A 21,851-nucleotide genomic window follows, 5' to 3' on the forward strand; every position below is an offset into this window, starting at 1 on the left:
CTACAAAGTTGGAACTAACACAGAGTTAGCAACCAGGATGCAACAGAGAATAAACACTGACAAAAACAGTGACTACGTTTTAGGTTGAAAACTGCAACAACTTCAAATAATACATCAGAGACCATGATCTATTTTTGCTGCAATTACTAAGTCAGCAGTAAATACACAGTAAAGAAAGCCTGAGATCACTGGAAACTAAAACATACCATTTTAAGTATCTCACGGGGTAAGAGGAAATCATAAGGGAGATTGTGAATTAGCGGGTGACAATGAAAATAACTGCAAATAGATGAGAAGTCATTTCCCTGCTCCACCCTAACTCACAGGCTGGGTGCAGGGGGGCCGTGGAGAGCTCCTATTAGGGCCGGGTTGGTACCGGTTTTTCCAGACCATGCCCGGCTAGTTTTCAACCAAACTCTGGGATGTCCAGTCCACCAAAAGTTAAATCAAATCCTGCCAGGCTGAATCTCAGTTGTGAGCATGCAGGTGGGGCTGTGCCCGCCTGGGAGTTCTACGTGGCCTTATGTTTGGAGCACGCTGGGGCACTTGCATTAAGTTCTTTGTCTGATGTTTATTTGTGGTCTAAAAATCACATTATTGCTCAAGATAAAAACCAAGTCCAGCAATTACTTTGGGCAAATGCCTCATAGTTTACCACGTCAGGCCTAGGGACCAGGGAAGGAATCCGAACTCTGAGCACCTTTCGCTGCTAGAGTATTCCTGAGGATGAACCAGGGACCCATGGCTGGTGCGGTCTACAAACAAGCAACCAGAGAGACTCAATGCAAGACCAGAATTTTAAAAACTTTAACAATTTATTAGTCTTATTTTCCAGTAAAATAGTCACATAATGTCAAAAGAATGGAATGAAAGAGATGTAGCTGGCTACCTTTAATTCCACATAAATATTCAAAATCTAAAAACCTCAGGGGATCATCAGGCTGAGTAGAAATTTGATTCTTCAAAGCAAGTATTGCTTTACTATTGTCATTAATCCAGTCAATAATATGACCAATAACCTGCAAAGGTAAACAAAATGCTTGCTGAGCTGTTTTTTTAAAAGATGTTTCGGTGAGCCCTTGTCAGTCAATCCAAGAAGAATATGTTATTGAACTGCGTCGCACAAAGCTTCTTGACCTCTTCTGCAAAAAGAATAGAAAACGGTGAGTAAGGTATAGAAATTCTCACTTAAAAGGTTATATATCAGTACCTTAAATTCCCTGGAGTAAAGTTGGTCATAAATAAAGGTCTGCATTAATTTTGACCTTAAATCTCAGAAGCCTTAATAAGAAATGTTAAGTCGAGAGAAAGAAAAAAGGACCTGACGTACAGGAGACTTTAACACTATGTAACATTGCTTCTTTGGGCCTGAGACAGCTCAAACCCAAAGTGTCTAAGACACCCACGGGTTGGGGCGTGAGGAGCACAACTTCTAAAATCTTGAGGAATCTGATTCAAAAACACAGAAACTTTAGCTGCAGCCCTGAATTGTGGATCGGGAGCTCCGCAACAGTGGCGTCATTATCTGGACTTTACTCAATTCCTGTTTTAAATGAGGCATGTAGGGGCTTCCCTGGTGGCGCAGTGTTTAAGAATCCCCTGCCAATGCAGGGGACACGGGTTCCAGCCCTGGTCCGGGAAGATCCCACATGCCGCGGAGCAACTAAGCCCATGTGCCACAACTACTGAGCCTGCGCTCTTCTAAAGCCCGCGAGCTGCAACTACTGAGCCTGTGTGCCACAACTACTGAAGCCCACGCGCCTAGAGCCTGTGCTCCGCAACAAGAGTAGCCACTCCAATGAGAATCCTGCACACGGCAACAAAGAGTAGCCCCCACTCGCCACAACTAGAGAAAGCCCGCACGCAGCAACGAAGACCCAACGCAGCCATAAATGAATAAATGAGGCATGTATTCCCTGAGGTTGTTTCTAATGCATAGACTATTAATACAAGTATTGGTATCAAGAGAAAAATGTAATACACCCCAGAAGATGTCTGCAGAAGAAACCTCACACCTGATTATCCTTACAGTGGACACTTGGGGTGCACGCCCCACTGTCCCACTCCTGAATAGACCAAATGATGATTTCTTTTAAGCAACAGGGGCATCTGCTTAAAACCTCAAGTCATGATTTGTTCTATTTAGCACGTCCTTAGTACACTGAAAAGATAATTTTTAAATATCAGTAGCATTAAAATTCTGCTCAAATACCAAACCCTATTTACCATTTACTTCAATGAGGTTTGCATTTTTTTGATTCAAAATAACATACAGCTCCCGCTGGTCAGACTTTTTCCCAACAACCCAATAATCACTCATTGCTTTCACGATGATTTCTTCATCTTCATCCACTCTGTAAGAAAAGAGTTTCAAAACGCAATTGTTTATTTTATATATACAGCTGGATTGTGAAAAACATTCTAAAACAAGAAACAGGAAACTTGAGCCATTTGAAAAGTTCAGGGAGTCCCCTGTGAGTGACCAGCCCCTTCTGGGCTTAATGATGTTTGGAACTGGTGCCCAGGGAGGTAGTCAAGACCTCTGAAGGGGCCTGGGGTCACTCGGTTTTTGAAGATGATTCCTTTAATGTCCTCTTATTAGAAAGTGGACGCCTAACTGGTGAGGTGGTTAGAATTACCTTGTAAAATCACTGTTGATGTCACCCAGAATCTTCATTAAATCTGGATGAACAGACGTAAGTGACACACTGGGTGTTTTCCTCATGTGAATTGTACTTTTTTCTGCTAAATTCATATGGTTGAAGTAGATAAACTTAAACTGGGGTTCTTTTTCAGACCTGTGAAAACATGTTATGGAGGTGGTAACTTTCTGAAAGAACAATTACCCAAATGTACAACTACACTGTAAAAACTCTAAATGTGGAATGGCTAAGGTGGTATTTTCAATGGCTGGGCCTTCAAATCAAGAACCTCAGTTAAGACGTAATATTCGGCAGTAACTTATCTGATATCCGTGAGGTATTCAAAATGACTGAATTTCCCAGCGAGCTCAAGTATGTACGTTTAAAACCACAAATATTTTAACCATTATGTGATGATTTTTTTTTTTCAAGTACAGTGTTTTATAAACAGCAGTCACTCAGTTATCTGTTCACTTAAAAAACAAAACACAAAGTAAATCAATGCAGGCCACTTACCCTTCCAGTGAAGGGATCAGCAAACTACGGCTCTGGGACCAAACCAGGCCCTGTTTTTCTAAATAAAGTTTTACTGGGACACCCATATGCCTATGTATCGTTACAGCTGCTCTCACGCTTAAAGGATAGTTGAGTACTTGGAACATACACGGCCCACAAAGCCTGAAGTACTTACTGTTTGGCCCTTTGCAGAAAAAGGTTGCTGACCCCCGTACATCTCATTTATCCCACAGCTGCATGTATGTAAACTGCCACAGAACGGAAGCTTAGCACTGTAAGTAACAAAGCTTTCATCATCCTACTCAGAGATCATTCTAAAACGTATGAACCTCCTCTGAAGTATTTAATTGGGATTTACCCTTTCATTATTCTGGATGACTGGGCAATGCTACTTTGCTGTCTCCCGGATCAGAGTCTGAGACCCCTCGGGGAGCCACCCTGACAGCTGGGCCACTCGGCTCTCAGGGGCCTCCCCTCCCTCCCCTCTCACTGTGCCTTAAATTCACAATCGGGGCTCTGCGTGAGAGCCTGGGCAGCCCTGCCACTGGGGGCCAGAAGCCTTCTCTGCTTACTACAGGGGCAGCAGCCACGCACTGGGGGGCTGAGGGTGCCGGAAATCCGGCCTCCGGGGAAGTGGTTACTACTGTGATACCCTACCTCTAGGCGAGAAAGAATGTGGACAATTAGTTCCCAGGAAAATGAAAACAGAATTCTTATAAAACCAGAATTTGTTTTGAGTAGGCCCCTAAATCTAAGAAAAGCAAGTATAACTACAAGAAAAATTTTCTGGAAAGATGAAAATTTTAAAAGAAGTTTGGAAAGAGTTGTAAATTTCGTTGTTTGGACAGACTAACTTCTATGACCTTCGATCAGGCTTAAAGTTCTGGTTACTTGTCTAACACTGTGGCGTTCCTCTTTCTCTCATTTATAACATGTACAACACTCTTCTAAGAAGATCGGAATTCTTCCTTTTGTAATCCCACATGGACATTCACATGAGAGACGTTATTTAGGTAGTTAGGACAGGGGCAAATGTGGCCTCTTTCCGCTCCACCCACCATGAAGGATGATGTAAAAACGAAAATAGAAAACAGTTACCTGCAATGCACTGTTAATAAAAGAAAACAAGATCTGCTCACATTAAAAATAGCGGGGATTCCCTGGTGGCACAGTGGTTAAGAATCCGCCTGCCAATTCAGGGGGACACGGGTTCCAGCCCTGGTCCGGGAAGATCCCACATGCCACGGAGCAACTAAGCCCGTGTGCCACAACTACTGAGCCTGTGCTCTAGAGCCCGCGAGCCACAACTACTGAGCCCGCGTGCCTAGAGCCCATGCTCTGCAACGAGAAGCCACCGCAATGAGAAGCCCGCGCACCGCAACTAAGAGTAGCCCCCGCTCGCCACAGCTAGAGAAAGCCCGCATGCAGCAACAAAGACCCAACGCAGCCAAAAAAAATTCATTAAAAAAATAAAAATAAAAATGAGAAAAGATAACAAGATCTCCTCACATTAAAAATAGCAGGGTTTCCCTGGTGGCACAGTGGTTAAGAATCCGCCTGCCAATGCAGGGGACATGGGTTCAAGCCGTGGTCTGGGACGATTCCACACTCTGCAGAGCAACTAAGCCCGTGCGCTGCAACTGCTGAGCCTGCGCCCAGAGCCCGTGAGCCACAACTACTGAGCCCATGTGCCACAACTACTGAAGCGCACGCGCCTAGCGCCCGTGCTCCTCAACAAGAGAAGCCACCATGATGAGAAGCCCGCGCACCACAACGAAGACCCCATGCAGCCAAAAATAAAATAAATTTATATACAAAAAAAGAGGTCACAGGGATATCTCCCATGAGTAAAGAGCATCAATTTTACTGAGATGCCAGAGATTATATGTTTAAGGACCAGTTATGTGAAAACCTTCCCACACTTCCAAAGCCCACCTGGAAAGGTTACTGTGAGCTGTGAACCAGGGGAGGAAATGACCAGATGTTCAGCGCACACGTAACTGCTCGCAGTTTCGCCTGTGGACTTGGGCAGCTGGCTGGGAGCAGGGCCCAGCTGTGGTTTTCATCTGTTCTGGGCTGTGTTCCAGAGAGCTGAGGGTTGCCAGATAGACGATTTCTAGGTGGATATGGCTACTGGCCATTCCTCACTAATCGGACCAAACTTAAGGCAAAGAAGACTTCCTCCACCGCGCTCCACCATTAAACACCACTGACCACAGCCGGGGCCAATTCTTCCCATCTCGCCTTCGTCCGGCTCCTCCCCATGTCCGATCCGGGGTCTGATCATAACCAACCCTTACTGCTAATGGTTACACTGCTCACTTGTGGGAGGAATCCAGCGCAGTCAGCCTCCTAGGCAACTGGGCTACTTTACACATATATTCAAGAAGACTGATAAAAAAGGATTACAAAAAAAAATTGCTCACAGGAAAGAGGCTCCTTTCCTAATAACTTTCTACATCCTCCTCCTCCTTCCTGCCTTTTCAAATTTAATATTAGAATTGGCCAGCGAATAGGGGTGTGTGAAAGAAACAAAAACTGAAGTCTCAGATTCAGAAAACCATCAATTTGGGGGAAAATTTTAAGTTACAGCCCTCCTGCAAGCCCTTAAAAATTCTAGGTGAATTAGAGATTTAACACAGAAAATAAAGCCAGGAATGTACCAGAAATAAAAATGGGACATTTTTACAATATTGGGGTGGAAAGCCCCAAGTGTGCCACTGAAGACAAATCCAAAGGCAATGATTAATAAAACTGACTAAATATAAAGGAGAGAGGATGCAACATGACAAGGGTATTACATTAGGAGTACTGATGTAAAAGAAAAAAGACAAAGCACTTCAATGGAAAGAGCCAGAGGACGGGGACAATTTGTGGAGGAGACAGAAATGCCCATAAACAGACGAGGAGATGCCCAACCTCAGTGTCACTGTCAAAGTGCGAGAGCATGGAGAACAGGAGCTGGTGGCACTGGCGGGAGGGGAAGATGGCTCCATCCTTGCGGGAGCCGAGCCACATGGTAAGCGTGCATTTCCTTTGCTCCAGATCTCAATCCTAGGGATTTCTCTTGAGGACATAATTGGGTGTTTAAGTACCAGACTGTTCAATACAGAACTGTTTGTAATACTAACAGCCATAACCAGCCCTAACCATTAAATGGGAGAACGATTAAGCAAATAAAACACACCTTTCCTATTAAATACTATGAAGCCATTAAAGAGAATGAGGTAGGTCTGGATTTATTGGTTTAAACTGATGCTCATACCATATATATATTTATTTATTTAAAGCTGTAGATTTACAGCATGATATATTTTCAAAAGTCCATGTGTAAAAAACACCATGTGTGTATGTCACTGTGTTTATATGCGTGTACAAGTCCAGAAAGACAGAAGCCAAATAAGATATCCCATATTTCTATTTTGGAATCCTTTAAAAATTAAGGACATAAATTACTCTCAAAAAAAGAAAACAAAATAGAATTTTAAGTTCTAGAGGAGAAAAAAACTGAGGTGGCCCACAAAGGAATAGAAACCAATCACCAAACAAACCTACTTCACACCGTTCTTTAAAGGGCTGACCCCAATTTCATAAGGAACGTTAAGGGTTTCCCTGGTGGTGCAGTGGTTGAGAGTCTGCCTGCCGATGCAGGGGACACGGGTTCGTGCCCCGGTCCGGGAAGATCCCACATGCCGCAGAGCGGCTGGGCCTGTGAGCCATGGCCACTGGGCCTGCACGTCCGTAGCCTGTGCTCCGCAACGGGAGAGGCCACAGCAGTGAGAGGCCCGCGTACCACAAAAAAAAAAAAAAAAAAAAAAAAAAAAAAGGAACGTTAAGAGATGCAGTTTATAAATCTGGACTCAACGCTAAACACTGGCACACAGCCCCGTGGGCACTTTCTAGTGGGGGCTGCAGCCAAGAGAACAGAGGCCCCTGAGCTGGTCTCTGGGATCAGGACGGCTGGCTAACATAGCCTCCTCTGCCCCCCAACAATGCCCCTGACATGCTGCTGGCTGGGGTCTTTCCTCCCTCAGGGCTGCCTCTAATTTCTCTGGGATATGACTTATGGAGGTCCCAGAATTGGCATATAAAATGGCTTGATTTGGGTCAGAAGGATTTCTGGAAGAAAACTACATTATCTTTTGTACTCAAAAGCTTTTATCTTTAGTCAGTTGATGGTTACGGTTTGGCAATCAAAGCTCCTTACATATAACATCTCAGATGCATCGAGAGCCATCTTCAGGTCACGGTTTCAAAGACAAGAACAACTACGTTCCTAGAATTCCTGTTATTGGGCACACCCCTAAATTGTGTGGCACTTATTTTACCATCACGTTTGCCAGGTACCCTATCCTCCAGGGGCTAATGGTACTGTGCAGTGATTCTCCTAACAGTCCTGTAGACAGGAATTGACAGATTTGTGCCCAAACATACATGGCAAAATGCCGATGGAAGAATCTAAGTGGGGGTATATGTGTATCCACTGTACAATTTTTTCAACCTTCCTATGTTTGAAAATTTTCGTAATAAAATATCAGAGAGAAAACTGCTGTCTAATGATAGGATAATTAATATCCAAGGCCATCTCCTTTCTTCTGTACAATCCCCAAGAGGGTTAACCTGATGTGTAAAATAAAAGGTACTAGACAGCAAGTTTACCTCCGGAAATGTGTCAGTGAGTTACCTGATATTCATCATATCTGCCGAAAGCACAGGCAGAGCAGTTAATATGTCCAGTCCTCTCCCAAGGGTTTGGGGACGTAAGTAACTACGCTTGATCATTCTCCACTCATAACCTGCACGATCCAACACAGATTTAAGGCACATGCTTCCTTCAAAATTGAAAATCTGGCAGGTTCATGGTCAAAAAATTAGATTAAACAGCACTGTCAAGATGTAAGTTGGTCAGGCACTTTCATTCCTTGGCTGTATCTTTTCTAAAACTACGTAAGCTGTCAGCAGTAAAAATCCACTTGCAGATACAAAACCTACCCGTGCTTTCACCTGGAGCCTGTGTGGGACCTCTCTGTGGGCTGGTGCTTATGTAAGACCACATACATACAACATATGATCACGACGAGCACAAGGTTATATATAAATTCACAGCACTTTAGTAAATTCTCAAACACATGGGAAGGCCATATAAAGAAGCCTTTTATTCCTTAAAGTACTTTCCATCTACACACTTTACAGTCATTTGACTTTGCACTGAGAAAAGAGTAGAAAGAGGTTCAGTGACTTTTCAGGGTGTTTTTAGAACCAAGGTGAGTTTAACCTCGAGTCTCCTGATACTCAGTCTAGAGCCTTTCAAGACGCCAGACTCAGCACCAACGCCTACTGGTTTACGTCACAGGCAACCTCACCAGGAACACTTCTGCACAAGAGGCAAAGTGCTTTCCGTCTATGCAAAGCAAAACCCTGCTGATTACCTCTGCCAGTGTGGATTTCACAGCCTGGGCGGGTCATGTGGGATGTGAAGTGAACTCACAAGGCCAAGACCACAGGCAGAGCTAGCACACCTAACCCCACATGTTCATACCACCACTGGGGAGGGCTGAGGGGATGCATTAAGAGAAGACCCAGCCCCGACCACCATTGTGGGGCAGAAAAACTCACGAACAGCTCTCTAGGAAGCTTTGCAGACAGGACCAAACAACACATTTGTTCTCTGGATTCAGAGATTATACGAACCTTAACACCATCCATGTTCTAAGCAAAAACCACCCTTATTCTTCCAAAGCCAGCTAAATGCTTGAAAGCAAACACAAAGCAAAGTACAAACCCAGATATTCTTTTGTTGATGTTAAACTGCTCACAAATGTCAGATGCCAGCACTGTAAGCTGGGGCCCAACAATGCTGTCCAGTCTTCGGCAAAAGTCCAATGTAGGCTGGATAGAAGCTAACAAGTAATTCAAGAAACACCAGTGAGTGTGAGGACACTGTGTTAAAAAGGTCAATTTTCATTTTACCATCTTAACAACAATATTCAAATGAAAACTGTACTGATCTGGGAAATAATTAAATGATCAGGTCCCCCTCCCCTCCCAAATAGAAGAGAAACAGAGGAGCCAGAATTAGTCATATTTAAGATGAGAAAGAGGCAAAGAACTATCTCACTGTGAATGTTGACTGAAGCACTCCCTGCGGGGTAGTAAATTGACTGCCTACCCCCAGTAGACCTAGGAAGGTCAAATATTTATTTAACAAACACTACACAGCACTCACAGGCCAGGCACTGTTGGCGCTTTACAAATATTCCCTCATTTAATCCTAAAGCCCCCTTTGAGATGGGTACTCCCATAATCGTTTCACGGGCAGGAAGGCACAGAAAGGTGCCCAGGTCCTACTGCTGAGAAGCAAGAAAGCTGGGACTTTAACGATATTAGAAATAGCTGGTTAAGATGGCAGAGGCCCCAGATGGAGGCTTAATACAGCCTCCCTGTTGCTACGACAACCTGTTTATCATTTAGGAACAGACCACAGCAAAGTGTAAAGAGAAAAGGCTTAGCTAATCAGGTGAAATCAGATACAGGTGTGTACCTACCATCGATCATAAAGCACACAGCTGCACTCATGGCCTGCGGGGGGAGGGGAGAAAAGAAACCAAAGATTAGATAATGGTACAAAAAAAGAAGACTTAAATAATCAAATGCAGTGGTCTTGTTTAAATCTTTATTTAAATATATCAACTTTATAAAGACTTTTTTAGTCAACTGGAGAAATCTGGATAGGGTCTGGATAATAGATGGTATTAAGGAAGTTATTAACGTTGTTTTGGTCCAGTGTGATAATGGCAGGTGGTGATGTTAAAACAGAGGTCCTTATTAGTTAGAGACGCAAAATGAACTATTTATAAGGGAAATGAGATGATTTAAAATGCTCTAACAAGAAACCAGAACATGGGGCTTCCCTGGTGGTGCAGTGGTTAAGAATCCACCTGCCAATGCAGGGGACACGGGTTCCAGCCCTGGTCCGGGAAGATCCCACATGTCGTGGAGCAACTAGGCCCGTGCACCACAACTACTAAGCTTGCGCTCTACAGCCCACGAGCCACAACTACTGAGCCCGTGTTCCACAACTACTGCCCTCGCACCTAGAGCCCGTGTTCCACAACAAGCGAAGCCACCGCAATGAGAAGCCCGCGCACCGCAACGAAGAGTAGCCCCCCACTCGCCGCAACTGGAGAAAGCTTGCGCGCAGCAACAAAGACCCAACACAGCCAAAAATAAGTAAATAAATAAACCCAACCTAACATAAATATACATCCTTACAAGATAATATCCTGACAGAAACTCAGACTATCCTTATGGAATTAGCAAGTCCACAGCTTTAAAATCAGAGCGAAGGCAGAATCCACTGGAGTGTGGGCAGGCATCGAACAACAGGCAACACCGGCCTTGACGGCCTCTGATCTGTCCGCGTGCAGGACTTGAAAAATCTGAGTCACAGCCTCAGACAGTGACTCTTGCTAATCACAGAACTATTGTTTAATGGGGACTGAAAGTAACCCTCTTACTCCAGAAAGCACCCATTTTGAGTTTTACAATAATCAGAACTTGCGACACCTGTTCCAAGAAACGTGAGGTCTGCGCACCGACTAGTGTACCCGTGCAAGAAAGATTTACTTTAGTATCATCTGTAACCCTGGAGAGAAAGGCCACTGTTACCTTATAAACAATTAAATGCAGAGCTTCATACGTGTCGTCTGTATTTACAAAAATTTTGGGGAATCTGCATTTTGCTTCTGGATCATTCAGATTCAAGGGTCCAGTGAGAAATCTGAAAAGGAAGCACAGAGATGGCTTGATTCAATTAGGCAGATTATAAACAGGAATATATCAACAGTGCACTCCTATAAGGGTGTTAACATATGGCCTTTTTGGGAAGCTAGACATTACTTAGAAAACATCAGATCAGAATACAAAAAAGTAATCGTTTTAATTCATTGGAAACAAAAGAATTTCCTTTGTTGATTATTGTCACTAGAGTAGCACAAAGGTAATTCAGTGTTCATGATTTTATCTTTACCAAAAAAGATAATAAAATCCAATACTGTCTATCAAAGGACAGAAGTCCTACCTTCCATAGTGTTGAAGATTTCCGGGCATTTCTGCCCTTATTGGAGAATCCCTTCCCGCCAACTGTAAACAAATTTAATGTTGACAAATGACTTATTAGATTTCCTATATTCAAAACTTTGAAAAACAGCATTTATATTTACTAGTTGGCTCCATGCCATTTTTCTATATCAATTTTCCACATTCCTCTCCACCAAAAAAAAAGGAGGGGGGATTACAGAGGTACAGAAAGAACTCACTGGTTTTAAACAGAACTATCATAACTTCACTGTGCCCTAAATTCCACATACTGATTTTGTTCCTTTTACAGCAATTGAAATCTCCCATGTGGTTAATACGTGCTAGGCGATGACATAAATTACATAATTTCATCTCATATCACCCCTATGGGGAATGCCGTCTTCCTATTTTCTAGAAATGGAAACAAGTTTGAAGAAGTTCACCAGCACACCCAGCCCCTGAGTGGAGGGGCCAGGCATCAAACACAAGCCTGTGTGACCTGAAAGTCCCTGCCTTCAGCCATGACATGGTGCCTCCTCATAGATCTATATTTGTAACCCATTCCTGGTTTCTTCTGCTGAAGATACACTACTTCAATATGCATAGGAAATGGAAAAAAATTCCAAGTCTAATAGTCACATTAGCTAAAACTTATTCTTCTTCTAAAACTTCTTGATGTTCTTCTAGTCTATATAAAATTCTAGCATGTAACTGAAAATGAAAGATTGAAAAACAGTAAATCCAATAGTGAAAATGCACAGCTCTCACACGTGCAGCCTGTAGCGAGAGAAGTCCTCACATATCCATGTCCTCACTGCCACGTCGTACATTCCTATTTTATAAGCCTGGCTCTTTAGACATATAATAAAGCACCAACAGAGTGTTCTGCTGTTGCAACAGCACTGTCCACCATGGGAAAGCCTCCTGAAGGATCCTTCTGAGGGTGTGGTTGGAAGCAGGTGCTTTAGCATTAGTCAGACCCCGAGATCAAGTCCTGGCTCCGTCACTTACTAGCTGGGTGACATGGGGCTAAATCACGTAAGCCCCCCAGGCCTGGGTCTCCTATCTGTAAGATGGAGATAAGGTACCTGGCTTTCAGGACGGCTGTCAGGATGTCATGAGATAATGCAAGTGTGCTGGGCACTTACACCGTATCTGGCGTATGGTACACACTCCAGAAACGTTAGCCACTGTATTCAAACTACCCAGAAAGGAGCAAAGTGCAGGACCAGGTCCTTCTCAAAACCTTGAGATTTCTTATCAAAGAGACTTTTTTCCTGTTGTTTCAGGTCATGGCCTTAAAAAACAGAGCGAGGGAGAGGGTGCGTGTATGCGCTCCTGGGTCAAAATGATGATGTTATGGTTTACGAACACTTTTCACTTCCAACCTAACTAAAGCTAAGAAAAGATACTTTGCGGAAAACACTGCAGTATTATTTACAGTTCTCTGCAGAAAACTGAGAAATTGTCAGAATGGAAAAGCCAGGCGGGAAGTATAAAATCAACTCAAAATCAGATCTCATGTTTGTACGTGGAAAGACCACAGAATTAACCACTGTTTTGTCCAAGATCCCTAGCATTTTCAGAGTTCCCAGAACCCGACCTAAAAATCCAGTTTTTCCTCTACTCAATGAATTGCTCCCCTTAAAAACATAGCTTTGCAATTGCATTTGAACGTAACAAATGAAGAAAAGCTGACATACGTGGTTTTCTGTGCTAAGTGACACACGCTAAATATATACAGTTGGCCTTCCATATCTGAGGTTTCCACATCTGCAGATTCCACATTTGTGGATTCAACCAACCGCATGTTGAAAATATTTGGGGCAAAAATTTCTTTTGAAAGTTCCAAAAAGCAAAACTTGAATTTTCCACACACTGGCAACTATTTACATAGCATTTGCATTGTATTAGGTGTTTTTTGTTCAATTTTATTAGGTATTATAATAAACTAAAGACAATTCAAAGTGTAAGGGAGGATGTGTGTAGGTTACATGCAAATACTATGCCATTTTATATAAGGGACTTGAGCATACGTGTGTGGATCTGGGTATCTGGGGGGTCCTGGGAGCAATCCCCCATGGATACCAACGGACAGCTACACGACTAAACATCACACTAATAATGTAAAATACAGATCAGAACTGCCCCACCCACCAAGTTACTCCACCCCCAAATCTGTGTATGTGTGTGTGTGTGTGTGTGTGTATATATATATGTCTGTCTATATATTTATCCATCTATCTATTTATCTAGAGATTAGTACCCCATCATACCTCAGGTTCGATATGCCTTGGAAATAGAGATGTGGTGAGGTATTTGTATAAAATTCTCATGTCATCTTGTTCTAATCCACTCCTGAAACATCAGAAAAGCACTGTGTTAAAAGTCTGGAATTGGTCTTCTGTCTTTCCATTGCTCTGTGATAAAAGTTCATCTCTCTCTTTTTTTTTTGCATGATATCAAGAAGCCCTTTCCTTGATGGAAAGCTCAAGAATGGAATGAATTAAACTTGAGTCCAGCACTAGAACTCTACCCTGACCTGCTAAAGGCTATTACTACATAGTCCTGCATTTTATATGCCATTTGAAGTAAAAAGTCACAGCAGATTTGATTTGCCTACCACGTGGGATTATCCAGGGAGCATTAGCAGCTCCCCTTGAGGTAGCAGGTTTCTGTCCACTTTCTGGGTTACATGGTAAGGCCACTTTCTTTCACCCCGCATCCTGAACATACTGCTATGCTGTAGACGGGGAACTCAAAACGCTATGTGTCAGAAATGTATTTGGATTTTAATTCTCTCAATTCAGTGTAGGCAAAAAGTGGGAAGAGAAAGAAACAAACTTTTGGGCAAACCATCCAATCTGGCACCTGGAAAAGTACTGAGAAACTAGCAGGTGTTGTTGGACTCTACCTGAAACCGGTTTTTCAGATAAGGATATAAACAGACAATGAGTCTGTATCTGGGGGTTTTTTTCTATTCAAGATAATTGAAAAAATCCTTGAGGAAGTCTAACTAGATATAAACCAAGCCTCTGCACCACGTTCCAGGGGCTCTGTCTTCTTTCCCAGTGGAATCGCAGGTTATGTTAGAAGTCCAGCCCAGCTCGGCACAGAAACCCGGCCCGCTTCCCTGAACTCCTCCCATTTGTCTTATCTCCGCCTCCTCCTACACCACCTCTCCTCTCCCATTTTCAGAATGTCTGTCCACAGCTAAAACTCTAAAGGGGCCAAACACCCTGAAGCAGGTTTGAAGCTTCCTGCCAAGCAGAACGAAGTCCCGGGTCCAAAGGTGAGGCCAAAACAGAAACAGCTGAGACCTGTCAGCGCTTGGCCTGTGACAACACGAATTCTGAGAGTAACCGGCAGCCGACCGGGCAGATGGACCTTTCAGATCAAACACACAGAAGGTCCCCCACTCTTTTCTTTTGTGGAAATAACTGAGGAAAGAAAGAGAAAGACACAAAACAGGCTCTGGATGTTCCTTTCCATTCAAGACATAAATCCTGGTGGAGAGAGCTTGCTAACGGTAAGCAGCAGACAGCATGTAAAGAATCATGCTCTGGGCAATTGCTTCCAGAGTTGCGCTTCCGGAAACGGTAGCTACTGGGTACATCTGGCTATTGAACACCTGAAATGCGGCTGGTGGAGATGAGTGTAAAATACACACTGGACTTTTAGGACTGAGCACAAAAAGAGTAGCTCGTTAATAATTTTTTATATTGTTTACATGTTGAAAAAATATTTGAGATATATTGGGGTAAAAAAATATATTGTTAAAATTGATTTCTCCAGTTTCTTTTTATTTTATTGTGGCTACTAGAAAACTTAAAACGACATTTGTGGCCTGCATCATATGCTTATTGGACAGTACTGCCCCAGACCAGAGACACTGAGCAGAAAACACCCTATAAAAGGAAACGGAAGACACTTCTTAACTACTTACTATGTGCGCTGTGCTTAGGGCTTTGCATTTATTATTGCACTTAAGATTTAATGCTAGGCATTAAGTAATTTGATGCTGGTTTTCTGGGTAGAAAATTTATAAGGAAAATAAGTCGCAGCCAGCTGTTCAAAGCATGAAGCAGCAAGTAGGCGGTTCCCACTCTGCCTATGGGGAGGCCTGCCGGGTTGTGGAACGTCCACGAGCTCCGACTGTAGCAACCCTCTTCCCAGTACCTGCCACCCCCATCCCAACTCCTGCTCCCCAACAAAAGTAAATGAAGTAATACTGTGTTATAATTATGCCGGATGTTACCGCTGGAGAAAAGTTGTTACGACTTCATGCCAATCTTCAATAATCTCAAAATAAAAAGTAAAAACAAACAAACAAACAAAAAACCCAAAAAAACAAGAGTTCCTTTCTTAGCACAAGTAAATAAAAGCAAACAAAACCCTGTACTGACAGGTCCACATGATTCAGAACTCTGTCAATGGCTCACATCAAACAGGAAACAGAAAAAAAAAACAAAAAAACAGGAAACAGCCTACGGGTGCTCAGAAGCACAGATGTTCTCAAAAGTTTCTCAAATAGTCATTTGATATGAATGATTTAAAAAAAAGAAAAATTATTCTTTTGCTCAACTGATTTATTTGTGTGCCTGAGATGCTACTACTTTCTCAAGACTGATTTTTCTTTCTGTTTTATGAATCTATGCCTTGTTTTTACTTAAATGCTAAATGGGCTTCACCTGTTTTGCTCTAAGACCTCCACACCTGCTCTGAGTGAAGCCTCAACTCCAGCGCTGTGAGCTGCGCACAGCCGTGGTCCGGGATCTATGCACTTCTCCAGAGCCTGCCAACTCTGTTTCTGGTGGCGATGCCAAGTTATTCGAGAATCTCTTTCAGCGGGAGCGTTACCGAGAATGAAGTGGCCATCATTCGACATAATCCTTCAAGGTAGGATCAGTTTAGTCTATAATACAGACTATGTCACTGTCAAGTGTTGAATGTAAAATAATCTAGCCAAGATCAAAGAGTCTGGTCAACTTTGATTAACTTAAGAAATAGCTAAGGCATTTATTCATAAAAGCATTCACCCCTTGGGCTTCCCTGGTGGTGCAGTGGTTGAGAGTCTGCCTGCCGATGCAGGGGACATGGGTTCGTGCCCCGGTCCGGGAAGATCCCACATGCAGCGGAGCAGCTGGGCCCGTGAGCCATGGCCGTTGAGCCTGTGCGTCCGGAGCCTGTGCTCCGCAACGGGAGAGGCCACTACAGTGAGAGGCCCGCGTACCACAAAAAAAAAAACAGGCCAAAAACACTGGGCGAGTCAACTGACACCCTCCTCCCAACAGAGGAGGAGCCACTGCTAAATCCTTTCACAGCCGCTGCTAAAACCAAATCCACGAGTTAGAGGCAACACGGTCCAAACAGAACTCTAAGGTATTTCCTACCATCTGCTTTGAGCTCACCATCAACGTTCTCGGAGCACAAACAACATGCCAGAAGATACAAACACAAAAACCGAATGCACTTGAGCAGCTGCCGGAGGGCTTTCAGCTGGCTGCTCCCCCGTGAACCTCAGCGGCTCATCGCAGGCAGACCACTGTCAGCTGTGAACAGACAGGCTGGCTCTCACTCAAGTCTTCAGGGACCTCTCCCCGCGGTCTCAGGCACGTTCACACAGCTCTTCCAGAGTTCCGTGTTCGGGAGTTGAAAGCTTTTAGTAACAGTTTACGTTTGCTTCTTGAGTATCAATGCTTTCATCAAAGAAATTATGTATTTGTCCCTACTACAGGACGCAAACACAGTTTGATGACAGTGGGTTACTTCCTGGTTTTATAGCACTTATAACTTGTTGGATATTTTTTAAAAACTAGCTTCCTTAAAAGGAAGTATGAAAATTATGGGGCTTCCCTGATGGCACAGTGGCTAAGAATCCGCCTGCCAATGCAGGGGACACGGGTTCCAGCCCTGGTCCGGGAAGATGTCACATGCCGCAGAGCAACTAAGCCTGAGCCTGTGCTTTACAACTACTGAGCCTGCGCTCTAGAGCCCGCGAGCCACAACTACTGAGCCCGTGTGCCTAGAACCCATTATCCACAAGAGAAGCCACCGCAATGAGAAGCCTGCGCACTGAAATGAGTAGCCCCCACTGCGCAATGAGTAGCCCCACTCGCCACAACTAGAGAAAGCCTGTGCGCAGCAACAAAGACCCAATGCAGCCAAATATAAATAAATAAATTAACTTTAAAAAAAAAAGGATTCTTCAACCTAACATTTTCTCTATCTTCCGTGGCACCAGTTTTAAACTCCCCTGCTTGGTAATTTTAAACAAAATTACCCTAATTTTGGTTTAAACAATCACTGCCTTATTTTAACAATATCTAAAAAGACGCATCCTACCCCTCTACCCACCACCAGCTATTACTTCCAGTTTGACAACATGGTATCAACGGAGTCATTGCTATTTTTTATGATCCTAAAAGACTTTCTTCTTCTATACACCAAGCCGTAGGGTACACCTACCAGATAAGTTGATCGTTATAGAGAAAGGCAGTGTACTTGACTATACTCAGGCTTTCTTCCATTCTATTAATAAAAGACTGGATTTTCAAATAAGTCATTTTATCCAATGGGAAGAAGCTGATCCCGCCAAAAATGTCAAGTAGATCGCATGACTGCAAATGCAAAGTTTGCAAATACTGTAGGAAAAAAATAAGGCATACAAGTTACTAATAGTATATTGAAGACAGTACTCTGACAACTGAAAATAATTAGTCTTAATTTATGGTACAATTACATGCTAGCAAACAGCACACTGCCAAGACCAACACGGAGGTGAGCCACAGGGAACTGGATTTGAAATCAGTACCAATTTCAAAAAATTAAGTTCAAACATAAGTAGTGTTCATTCAGCATTGTGCTATCTCTCTTTGAAGCGCTGAAGTCTTCATATCAGTGCTCCTCAGATTAGACTGACCTCCACACATGATATCATGGGCCATCTTATACTAAAATCACACTGGAAGGGCATACAGTCAGTGTTGATGGACAGGAGAGAAATTAAGACAAGAAGAGGAAGAGGGGACAGTCAGAGTGAATAACTGTGGTCATTAAAGTGAAGAAACAAGAAAGCAAAGTACTTCATAAAAACAAAATAATTCAAAAATAGACATCAAAGGTAGTGTAGGGAGAAAGATAAATTGAGAGTCATTTCTCTAAGATAAACTGGATTTGATCGGGGAAGGTCAAATACGCAAAATTTACATTGAAGGAGAATGGCAACTGTGTAGACACATTCCCATCAGCTGGGAAAGAAAAATCACACTAATCACCACTAAGGGAAGAAAGCCTGTGTCACAGCCACAGGCTTCACCTTGAGTCAATACAGATTATGCCTGTTTAGTGAACATAATTGATCTGTAAGAATGTGAGATTTTGCTAATTAACCGATCCACCACACAGGAAGTTTGCTTTTGAGTAAGCCCACAGGGACAGACACAGGTGGGACAAGGATGAAGCCGAAAGACATCTCCAAGATGCTTTAAGGAGCTGTGTACACATGTCAAGAAGCTCTGATTCAAGAGTGCAAATCTAATGAGTCTCCTCACTGGTGTGATCTTGTCACACTATGCCTGAGGCTCTTTGCCATTTCCAACTTCTAGATTTTTTTTGTATGTGAGAAACAAACCTGTCTGTGTCACTCTCTAACAGTCTGTTTGGACAACTACCAAGATTACAAATAAAATTCAAAATATTTACCCGATGGAAGAATTTCTCTAATCTTTCTTTTAAGAGCTTGACACCTCCATCTTCCATGGCTCTCAGAAATGTACCATTAAAAAGCTAATGGTGTAAAAGATTAAAAAAAAAAAGTCAATTTCTTATGTCCTTCAATTTCCCAATATAACAAGTTCTTCTTTTCCTTTTACATTAATTCCACTAATTTCATCCCCCAATTCCTTTTGAATATAGAAAATATTTACATGAGAAAGCCTGAGTTATAAGTCACAAAATACCAAAACACTGTTAAGTGATACTGTAAATTTTATAAAATCACCTAACTGTTTTGGGCATTTTTTTTTTGAAACCTGAACTCACACCTAAGTTTCAGTTTACATAAATAATCTTGCCAGATCCTTCAATCATGCAAATACCTGCACTACGTACTTTCCTCAAGAACATGAACTCTACTGTTCACTAATGCAGATATACTCCTAGCAGAAGTCTGGGAAGAGAGAAGGGCTCAGTACTGAGTACGTGCACGCATAAACCTCAATACTGTTTCAAAGGCCCCATTATTTCCTCCCCCTAAAATGGACACATAGTCACCTCGCAGTCATGTAAAGAGTTAAGAATTATTTTAAACATCCCATGTAAACTGGGGTAACTGGCTAGACTCTCAATTCAGAAAGCATGTCACGCTTACCTTGTACATGCTGTAGCACTGCTGGAGCACCGAACTATAAACCTTGTCCTACAAACAACACAAAGACATGGCACATATCTTAATTTAAGGGAAAGCAAAAGAAGTCTATTGCATAGCAAAGGTACAGTGACTCTTGGCAAAGCAATACAATGCTCATAAACTTGGTCCTATAGTAGTTGTGTGCTGAAAATAAGAGGTATTTAAATTCAATTACGAACCAGTAAGCCCAATTTTTAGGAGGGCTTTAAACACAGATGATCAGTAGAAGGCATTCGTAAGAGACGGTACATACACACTTTTATAAGATTGTGCTAATGGAAATGATAAGCATAAAATTTTGCTGTGTGTACCCTGAGAAACTTCTGCAGAAGTGACATAGCTTAAATCTGAAAAAATAAGTCACTCAAGATACTAACAAATTTTTTTCTAAAAATATGAAATAAAAAATGACACATTACCAGCAACTCCTCCTCTTGGTATTCGACAACTGGTTTTCCATCCTTACTTTGCTTTTCAATTATGGGATTCCTAACAACCTACAAAGTTTGATCAACTGAAATTACACAATGTTATCAACTATATGTGTTTTAAATTTTCCCCTAAATTAAAAAACTTGGACATGTCCCAACCCAAAACTTCTTAAAAGAGCCCCAGTAACAAATACACCAAACAGGAGTCTGATTTTTAAACTGCCACCAACCCTACTGTAACTCTCCTCAGATGCACTAACTAGAGGACTTTCCTGAATTCCTAACAGTAAAGATCACCCATCACTTTATAATACAAATTCAAAAAGGTGTACTGTGTATGTAAATACCATGACCATCCAGAAATTTTCTTCTGGTTCGTTGAAGAACTGTCTGTTCTTCTGTGTATGTAAAGATTTTGCAGGTTTTGATGGACTAAAGGTCCTAAAAAGGTTAAAAGAATGTTAGGGACAATTCTCCAGCATAAGTTTTAACAATTCACTGAACTCTGCAAAAGCACATTGAAAAGTATTACCTTGTAAACTGTACAATAGCTTCACATAATCCGACATTTCTAATTTTTTCATTCTTTTCTACTTCATTTGGATAGTAAAACAAAATTTTATTCTCCTCCTAAAGTATGAAGAAACAGAATCACAACACTGACATAAGCATTTTTTCTGTCTTAGCTGTTGAAAGTGCTACATTTACTGTTAACCTCGCATGCCATACACGTTAGCTGGCAAAACAAAGGACCCTTTTTTAGAAAAACAAAAATTATCTTCTCACGGCGTAAACAACGCCCACCTGCCTGAAGGTAATTGTGATATTCAGTAAATCATACGCCATCTGAAATAGCATTAGACAACTATTCTGAAAACTCAGTCTTTGGATTTCTTTCCTCATGCTAATTTGTAATACACCAACGCTTGTTAAGAAATAAGCGTGTGTGCAGGTGCACAGACTTAACACCTCCCCACAAATTAAACCCAGCAGGTTCACAGGAATTTGGACTGACAGCCTTTAAAAGGACCGTGATTTCCTGCCAACACAACCTACCGCCGGACATCCGTTGAGGAAATTACCGTCCCCACCTTAAAAAATAACCATTAAAAAAAACCACCCGCCCCCATCCGATTTAATTTATTAATTTGGAAAAAAAAAACTTTCCGCAAGATCCCCCAAACCTGCATTTAAAGGACTACAGTCTCCCACTCCTGTTCCACGCTTCTAGGCGGGGACTTCTAGCAACAAAGACGTAAACTCAACTTTAATCACCCAGGATTGATGTAGAGAAGAGAGACTCCACCTGTGTGGAGTGATTAGCCTGACGAACCTTCACTCAATACACAGGCTTTGAGTCAGGACCTAGAACAGACGCTGCCCGCGTTGTGTGGCCCCCGCCGTAGCCCCTGGCCCGGGCACACACCTGGCACAAAGCAGCCCGGTAAATGCCGCTCGACGAGGGCAGGGTGACAGGTGCTGCCCGGCTCCGGGAGGGCCGGGGCCGACGCCCCGGCGCACCCTGCGGCTGCTCGGGCCCGACGCCGTACGGCCGCCCCACGCCCTCCTCGGCCGCTTACGGACGCCCGCGCGCGGCCCCGCTCCGCTTACCTCTCCCTCGCGCGGCCCGAAGCGCGGGTTGTAGATGAAGAAGCTCAGTAGCGCCGGCGGGAACTGCTTCTCCTGGGCCGCCCCAGCTCCTGCCCCGGCCGCCGCTGCCGCCATCCCGGCCCGGCCCCCCAGCCTCGGGAGCCTCCCTCTGCCCGCCCAAAT

General features: G+C 43.0%; 1 protein-coding gene across 2 annotated transcripts; it reads right to left on the reverse strand.

Annotated features, from left to right (window-relative positions):
- Positions 1-796: 796 nt before the first annotated feature.
- Positions 797-21,822, reverse strand: CCZ1 (CCZ1 homolog, vacuolar protein trafficking and biogenesis associated). 2 transcript variants are annotated; one of them, XM_067705526.1, is made up of 15 exons: positions 21,690-21,822; positions 20,611-20,708; positions 20,426-20,519; positions 20,067-20,144; positions 19,609-19,656; positions 18,942-19,025; positions 17,706-17,881; positions 13,514-13,595; positions 11,239-11,300; positions 10,827-10,938; positions 9,704-9,737; positions 8,941-9,058; positions 2,640-2,798; positions 2,227-2,354; positions 797-1,142 (listed from the first exon to the last, which is right to left on the reverse strand). In XM_067705526.1, exons 1-15 carry the CDS (start codon positions 21,801-21,803, stop codon positions 1,087-1,089), a joined length of 1,443 nt encoding a protein of 480 aa, XP_067561627.1. In that variant the 5' UTR covers positions 21,804-21,822; the 3' UTR covers positions 797-1,086. The 2 variants fall into 2 exon arrangements, with proteins under 2 accessions (XP_067561627.1, XP_067561628.1); XM_067705527.1 differs by lacking the exon at positions 20,067-20,144.
- Positions 21,823-21,851: the final 29 nt, after the last annotated feature.

The sequence above is a fragment of the Pseudorca crassidens genome, chromosome 15, assembly GCF_039906515.1.
Source record: "Pseudorca crassidens isolate mPseCra1 chromosome 15, mPseCra1.hap1, whole genome shotgun sequence".
In the NCBI taxonomy this organism is placed as follows: Eukaryota; Metazoa; Chordata; class Mammalia; order Artiodactyla; family Delphinidae; genus Pseudorca; species Pseudorca crassidens.